General features: G+C 63.8%; 1 protein-coding gene across 1 annotated transcript in view; it reads right to left on the bottom strand.

Annotated features, from left to right (window-relative positions):
• Positions 1–5,153: 5,153 nt before the first annotated feature.
• RNF212 (ring finger protein 212) overlaps positions 5,154–8,230 on the bottom strand; it is a 14,549-nt gene continuing 11,472 nt past the window's right edge. The window contains exons 11-12 of the mRNA XM_006919117.1: positions 7,147–7,330; positions 5,154–5,240 (exon numbers count right to left, since the gene is read on the bottom strand). Of these exons, the coding sequence (XP_006919179.1) occupies positions 5,154–5,240; positions 7,147–7,330 (271 nt within the window). The remainder of the gene's footprint in view (positions 5,241–7,146; positions 7,331–8,230) is intronic.

Here is an 8,230-nt window from a genome sequence, read left to right as displayed (position 1 = left end):
TGAGTTCTCGCTAGTGAGGTGGTCGGTGGGCTGAGCACCGGCGCCTGGCTGGGCTGACGGAGGCCAGTGGGGTCCAGGGGCGCCTGGATGGCCCGCAGTCCTGGGAGGACACTCTGTCAGCCTGGCCGAGGGGCACTGCCCCCTGGCCCCTCAGTGGAACTTAGGGTGCAGGCCAAGGTCCAGGGAGGTGGGGAAACCGAGCCAGCTGCCACAGAGGGTGCTCTGTCTCGAGCGGCCGTCTGCCCGTCCAGCGTGGGCAGAATGTGAAGGCCGCGCTTCCCTCTCTCTCCCCGCGGAGATCGGTGCTCCGCCGTCCGCAGCCCCTGCCTCCAGCCCCCGCTCTGAGTCCTGAGCCCGGGCTGCACACTCGTCCCAGCCGTGTCCAGCCTGGACCAGGCCTCGCCGGCAGGCGGAAGGCAGCAAGGGACAAACCCAGGCTTTCTGGGTCTCGGGGTTGCACAGAGGGGGGCGGCTCTGTGAGGCTGTGGTCTGGCGCTGCAGGTGTGCGCGGAGATGCGTGCGTGAGTGTGAACGTGCAGGGCGTGATTGTGGGCATGCTCCTCCCCTCCCGCGCACCCAGGGCCAGGGCACTGGGAAGGATCCGGGGTCCTGGCCCCTCTCTGCCGGCCCTGGGCGGGGCGGGTATGCTGGGCCCCGGTGGGCGGAGTCCCTGGAGAGGGGCCAGGAGGAGCAGAAGCCCGCTGCCCTTGTCCCCGCGTGTCCCCCACGTCAGGTGTCCCCGGCCGGCCTGCTTTCTTTAGAAGGCTGAGAACATTCCCGGTGCAGGGCACTGACACACCGGATGACAAAGGTGCCCAGTGGGCGAGCCTGGACCCCCGCCCCGCCCGGCCATGTCCCAGGTTCACGGAGGCTCTTTCTGATGCCAAAAACATCTGGAAACGCTTCCAAGGGCCGGATCTGGGTTCTTCGTGCTTGGAAGGCCGCCCTGTGGAGGGAGGGGCTGGCGGCTCCAAGCCCGCACCCTGCCCGCCCAGGAGTGCCCCCTGCTGGCTCCCAGTTGCGGGTTCCCTGAGGCAGGAGCTGGAGATGCCTCTGGAGGACCCGGCTCTCCAGTTTCTCAACCCTGGGGGGGGTCTTCCTTTTCCACCAGGTCCTACTGCCGTCTCCCGTGAAGGGTGGTTCTGTGGAGAATTCTAAAGCCAAGTCCCAGCCCTGGGCGGCGCCAGGACGCTCCTCCTGTAGCCCTGGCAGGGAACGCGCCCCCCGCGTGGGCGACAGTGAGCGTCGGAAGCACGGAAGATGCGCCTCTGCCTGGCGGGACCCACCACAGCAAGCAGCTGAGGGCGAGGACGCCTTGCTCGCGTCCGCCGGCTCCGTGCGACCACTAGGGTCTCGGCTTGGGGAGTCCTGAGGCCGAGTGTCTTCCTGCCAAGTTAGGTCTAAGACTTAAAACCGCAAAACCCAGCAGCATGAAAGTGAAGTGAAAAGGGACAGATGGGGGCGTCACCCCCCTGCGCAGACGCAGACCGTGGTCGCCGTGGGCTCAGGAGGGCCCTTACCTAGGGTCCTGCTCACACCCCTGGCTGGAGACCCGGTCGGGACGGACAAGACGTCCTCCTCCCTCCTTCCACCCACCCGCAGTGCCACCCTGTCCTGAGAGGCTAGGGGACACCGCCACATCCCGTGCCGCGTCTGGACGCCGAGGGCAGGGGGAGTCTCACCTGGGCGGCAGGCTGCACGGGGAGCATGCTCCACCCTCGCTCGGCTCAGTGTGGCTTTGGGCCTCAGTGTCCCTGACTGCAGCCACAAGGCTGCACTTGCCAGCCCAGTCCTGGCCAACTCCAACACTCTCAGTCCGAGTCTGGACCCCTCCAAAAACTCTGGCGTCATGATGACTCACGTCGCTGTCACTCTCCTGAGTCAGCCAACCCCCTGCGGGGCCTCGAGTCACCAGTGACACAGCTGGACCAGGCAGATGTGGGTCAAGGCCACACTACAGTGTTTCTACAACTGGAGAAACACGTTTTCCGAGAATGGATTTACGCGGTTTCCAGAGCCCCCGACTCTGGTCAGCCACTGTGCTTCTGCGGCTGGGCCTTTTCTCTCCCATAGGGGCTCCCAGGGTCCCTCAGCCGGTACGGGAGGCCCCGCCCACCACCTGCCACCTGCATTGTCCTCTGTGGACACAGCAGGCCCCAGCCACGATGACAGGCGAGTGGCCATGTGGAAACAGCACGTGAAGCCAGAATGCGAACCTCTCCCCTGGAAAGCAGGCCGACGTGTCGTGGTTCAGGAGAAACGTGCGTGAGAGTGAGCACGTGTGCCGTGTGTGTGCAGCCGTGAGTGGTGTGTGTTCAGCCTGTGTGCAGCACGTGTGCAGCCCATGAGCATTGTGTGTGCAGCATGTGCAGCCCGTGAGCAGTCCGTGTGCAGCACATGTGCACCACGTGTGCAGTGCATGTACAGCCTGTGCATGAGTGACCGCGTCTGCAGATGTGTGCAGCCCGTGTGCAGTACATGTGCAGCCTGTGCATGACAGCGATCGTGTGTGCAGATGTGTGCAGCATGTGTGCAGTGCGTGTGCGTGTGTGTAGCGTGTGTGCAGCCCATGAGCAGCGCATGTGCAGTGCGTGTACAGCCTGTGCAGGAGAGCGATCGTGTGTGCAGATGTGTGCAGTGCGTGTGCAGCGTGTGTGCAGCGCGTGTGCAGCGCGTGCGCAGCACGTGTGCAGTGTGTGTACAGCCTGTGCAGGAGAGCGATCGTGTGTGCAGATGTGTGCAGTGCGTGTGCAGCGCGTGTGCAGCGCGTGTGCAGCGCGTGTGCAGCACGTGTGCAGTGCGTGTGCAGCCCGTGCAGCACATGGACACCTGTCTGCTGTTATGCCTGTGGAGTTCTCGGCCTCCACCTCCCCCTGCAGTGTTCCTCCAGTGCGAGACTCCTTCCAACTGAAGGTCGAGACCAGAGGCTGACGGGTGGACCCTGCGCGGGTCCTGGGTGCCCCTCACGGAGTGGTGCGTGGTTTCTGGGCCGCAGGGGTGACGGCTGTGGCAGGGAGTGCGTCTGCAGCAGTGGCCACCCCACTCCGGGGCCTCTCCTGCATTTTGGGCGCTGACTCGCACAAACAGTGGCAGGGACCTTGAGTACAGAGCTGAGCGGGACACTCAGGGAGCTGTCAACTGGCCAAGGGTGGCACCAGGCTGTTGACGTCTAACGAGCTCTGGAGGGAAGGCCGTGAGCCTTCGGGCCACAGTGCCCGACTTGCTGGACACTGTCTTCTGCCAGCCTGACCAGGGCTGGGTCCCGGGAGGGCACGCGCCCTCCTCCCCCCAGCACCTGGGGCAGCTCCGTCCTGCAGGACACAGGGCCACTGTGCAGAGATGCAGGTCTACCACCTAAGAATGTTAGGAACTTCCTCCTCCCGACAGCTCTCGCTCAAAACCGCCCTTCACGTCACACCTGCGGCGTGTAAAGGGACCTCTGTGCTCTGAGTGGCCACGTGTATATGCTGGGGACTGCGCTGTGCTGGCCACCGGCCCACACTCCCGCTCTGCTGGTGGGTTCAGGTCGGTCAGGAACCGAAGGGCCTGGGAAGGGCCGAGCACCGGGCGTCCTGCAGAGATGGGTCCTCCGGGTGGCTGCAGACGTGCTCCCTCGTGCCTCTGACCACATCCATCATCCCGTGTCAGGGCCCCTGGACCTCACAACCCCCGAAATGTGCCTGCTCTCCCAGCCCGGCCCCCTCCGAGGGCCGTCTGCCTGGGTCTTGCCCCTCAGGGGCTCTGACACCCCTGCTTACTCTGGGTCAGGGACTTGAGGCCTCCTTAGCTGAGCCCTGTACCTGTCCCTGTGCCCCGCCATAGGCATGCTGAGGACGGGGCGCAGAGCCAGGGAGACGGGGCAGTAGGGGCCACGTCGCTCACTCCACACTTGGACCTACCAGTGTGGTCCTGTGCCCATCACGCCAAGGTGAGGGGTCTGACCCCACCGAGCAGGGACTGGGAGGCGCTGAGCTGCGGTCTGGCGGGGAATGGGGACGTGTCCCCAGGCGCGGCGGTGTGAGGGGACTGCTCCCCCTCGCTGGGTCTTGGGGCTGGAAGGAATAGGTATCATTTGCAATTAAAAGCCTCTAGAGGAGATAAAGTGGGTGCTGCGCGTTGAAGCGAATCGGGCTCCCGGGACAGGCGGCAGGCAGCGCGCCGACCCCCGCGGGGTGCCGTTAGGCCCCGCCCCGCCCTGCGTGTGCCGGACCCTGCCCCGACCAGCGACCAGCTTGTCGTCTGAGCTTCTGTCGGATCGCGCGATGGGACAGTTCGTGGGCGCGTAGCGGCCTGGCGCCCCGGCGCCGTCCCTGCACTGTGTGTCCCCGCCCCACTCCACCGGTGCCGCGGGGCGTTCTGCAGCCAGCTCCGCTCGTGGGAGCTGAACCTCGAGGTCACCATCCCGCCTTGGGGTTCCTCCCACGGCCTGACGCTAGTACGGACGCCGCGCGTGCGGTCCAGCGCCCTCTGGCGCCCAGGCCGGAGCCCCGCAGGCGTCCCGTGGGAGGGGTTTGAATTGAACCCCGCCTGTGACCCGCAGGAGCCGACCTGTGCTTGTCAGGGACTGTCACCAGCTGCACTCAGAGCTCCGTTTCGCCCCTGCATTCACACATTAACAGCACTTAATAATAGCAAACATGACAAGGGAGCAAAGTTTGGTCAATCTGAAAGAGAGGTCATTATTTTCCTGAGGAGCATGGACTTGCTCGTGGGCGGCCATCACGGCCAGAGGGAGACTCCCCACCTCACGGCCCCCCGCGGGCATCGCCTGCAGCCCCACGGGGTCTGCAGCAGCTCTTGTCTATACATGCTCGCCCCTCGAAACTCAGAGGCTTAGCGAAGAAAGAGCCACGACGAGGAGCTTCACACTGGCCCTTCTGGAGGTGAGGAGCCTCTCCTGTGCTGAAGCCAAGGACACGGCCCGACACGGGGACTGGGCTCACGACTGCACAGATGCTGCAAGAAAATGACGAAGCCCGAGAAGTGGCGTCTGGCGCTCGGTGTGGCGGCTGTGCTATGCCGGCGTGTTCTCTGTGAGACGCAGGTGATGGGAAGTTCGCAGACAAGAAACCGAGGTCCCGAGACGACCAGAGAGAGGCTGCCGTGCACGTCCAGGCCCTCGCCCCCCACGGGGCCCGAGTACACCGCCGCCTCTAGGCCACGTGCCACTGAGCAGAGGACGGGGGCAGGTCGCCTGACGCGGAGCGCAGCTGCTGGTGCACCCACACGCCCACGAACCGCTGAGCCGGCGGGAAGGCTGTCACCCAGCTCCCACCGCCAGACGCCGCACGGAGAGCCCAGGGCCTGGCAGAGGCCGCTCAACGCTCTGCTGCCCGCCCCCCGCCTCCCTCGGGTTGACCTTCAACGCAGGTCGGCTCATGTTTGCGGGCTCGTGCCCGCGTGGATCCCCACTGAGGCTCCCAGCCGCTGCCCCCGGGCTGAATGGGGCCTCCACACAGCAGCCGAGGGGTCTCCCGCGCCAACACCTAGTGCTGTGGGCTGACAGTTTAGTTGCGGCTGAACTGTCGTCTGTGCCTATAGCAGGGTTTGAGCTATTATTTAAACATTTTATTTTGCTTTTCAAATGAAAAACACTGGAAAAGAAGACCAGACGTGCCGATGTCAGTGATAACCTGAATTGAAAGTGTGGTGGTCACAAGTGCAGACCCTGGCAGATGCCCACTGGGATTAAACAGGCCAAATGGGAGCTCAATTGTGAAGAGAGCCAAAGATGCTAAAAATGTGGCATCGAAGCCCGTGTCTGAGCAGCGAAGTGAGGACACGGACGCAGTGAGATTCAAATGCGGACAATCAGCCCAGAACCACTGACGGCCTGGCTCGGGGATACGTCGCTGGAGTGCACTGCACAAATGTCCCTGGCCGCTCTCAAGGGTCCCCAGGCCAGGACAGGCCGCCGCCCCACCCTTCACAGATGCCCCAGTCTTCCAACATGGTGGGTCCCGTCATGTGGGGTGCAGAGGTGAGGACGGGGTCCACCGACAGGATGCTCACTGTCTGGGTTTCATAGCTAGGAGCCAGGCGAGTGTGCCGTCAACACGCACGTGGGGGGACACGTGCCAGTCAGGCATTTTTAACACTGAGACATTTATGAGACTGGAACCAACTAGAACATGCACACCCACTGTGAGATTTTTGGACAGTGGACTCACACGCGTGTTTCAACTCAGACAGCACACCTGACCAAGTGTTACACACCTTCCACAGGTTTGGCAAGTGTGCAGGGGACACCAGGCTCATGTGACGGGAGCATCGCCTAGAGCAGCGTGCAACCTGCAGTGGCTTTCTAAACACGAGCGGGTGCCACCTCGGTCTCCCTGTGACACACTTGCCCTGGGCGAGGTGAGGCACACAGCGTTTTTGACGCCTTCTGGATACCACACAACTTTAGGTGACTGTGACACAGAACTAACACCATAGCTTCTTTTCAACCCGGAGTGCTCCTGACTAGAGGGGTGGGGGAAGCATCGCCCTCCCAGCCAAGTGTGCACGTGTCACCCGCCTGGCGGAGAAAGCCAGGACAAAATTCACATTTGGAGACGTAGTCATCGCTAGACACAGCGTCATGTGAGCGGTGTCACGTGACGGAAGGGTGCCGCAGACAGCTCCCACGGCACAGGGGGAGCCCCACATGCGGGCCTGTGTGCGGGGCTCTGCCGCAGGCTCAGTGTGCCGCAGTCCCAGGCCCACCCCCTCCTCCAGAGCGCTGGCTCAGGAACGCCCTGACGGCCGTGCTCGCCGAGCCCCAACACCAGCACGTGAGCAGCGCCGAGACGTCGGCAAAGCAGTGCCGGACACCACACACACGCTCGTCAGGAAGAGGCTTTATTCCGCCGCATTGCCGCATGGGGCGGTCACCGCGGGGGCAGGAAGTGGACGGTCCCGTCTGCTGCCTGAGGTGGCTGTGCTGGCGAGCTGGCTGGAAATCTGGAGAGCTGCAGACACGGTGGGGATGCGCCGTCTCTCGAGTGGGACCCCCCGAGGCTGGCAGACCCTGGGGAAGCACCGAGTCGTAACCCACAGTGGCCCCCATGTGGATGCCATCAGGCTTTGTTAGCGACGGAAAGCCCACACGCAGCTGTGAGATCACGCGAGTTTGGGCGGCTCGCGTCCCACGTGTCTGCTCACTGTCTCGCACGTGCACTTGCCTAAATGCTGCCTCTGCAGCAGCCCCGAGATGCTGATGGGTGGCCTGGGTGCCGGGGCCAGGCAGCCTCCGAGGCTGGGTGAGCCCCCTCCTCCCATGCTGCCGGCTGCCTGGGGGGCCAGACGCTGGGACGGCCCGTGGCAGGGCATCTGCAGTGCTGAGATTCTAGCAGTGAACGCAACAAACACAATCACCAATGCTTCGAAGGACTTTGGCAATGCGAAAATTCAACCACGGACGGATTTTTAGTTTTAAAGGCCATGTGTTGACTCAAAAACACATCCTGGGTGTCCAGGAGGAGGGTCTCGTGTTGTGCCCGGATGGCCCCGAGGGGCAGCTGCAGGCGGGAGGCCATCCCTGGGCTCTGAGGACCAAGAGCAGGGCCTGCGAGGATGGCTGCCTGCCAGTGGATGGTCCCACTGGACACCCCCGCTCTGTGCCGATGCCGACAAGGGCAAAGGTTACAATCAGGGGGCCCGAGCAGGGAGGGCCGGCTCCCCTGGGGAGACGGGGAGGAGGTGTCACAGCTTTGTCACGGGAACAGGCTGCTCAGGCAGTGGGTGGGGACAGCCTCGGGAATCGAGCGGTGGTGGGCACAGGCGTGGCTCTGGGTGAGCTGCGGGTGCTGGAGGCCTCTGGCTGGTTGCCAGGCTGTCAGGTGTGGACTTGACCTTTGGCATCAGAAGCCATTAAGGGGCGTTAGGTGGGGGTGAGGGGCCACCTGACTTCTGGTGCTCAGTAAAGGGGTCCATGCAGAGGTGGCCCATGTGCTCCTGCACGCAGCGGGAGGCGGCGGCATGGGGTAGTGGGCTGGGGTCTAGTCAAGGGTTGCACACGGTGGCCCACACCTGAACCCGCCCTGCCTCTCCTCTGTAAGTGGCCTTGGAGGGACAGACAGGGCCGTGTACTGACTGTCCACAATGTTCCGCACACATCTGCCAGCCCGGCCGGCCTGCGGACCCCGCTCTGTCCCTGCGCCCGAACGCCATGGCCACTCCAGGGCTCTCAGGTCCTAGTTCTAGTTTAGCTTCAGAAAGGAGATACCAAGTGGCCCACGCAGTGTGA

This window comes from Pteropus alecto, unplaced genomic scaffold (genome assembly GCF_000325575.1).
Source record: "Pteropus alecto unplaced genomic scaffold, ASM32557v1 scaffold5, whole genome shotgun sequence".
Classification (NCBI taxonomy): domain Eukaryota; kingdom Metazoa; phylum Chordata; class Mammalia; order Chiroptera; family Pteropodidae; genus Pteropus; species Pteropus alecto.
Note: the sequence above shows the minus strand (reverse complement) of the source record. Positions and strands in the feature narration are given on the sequence as shown.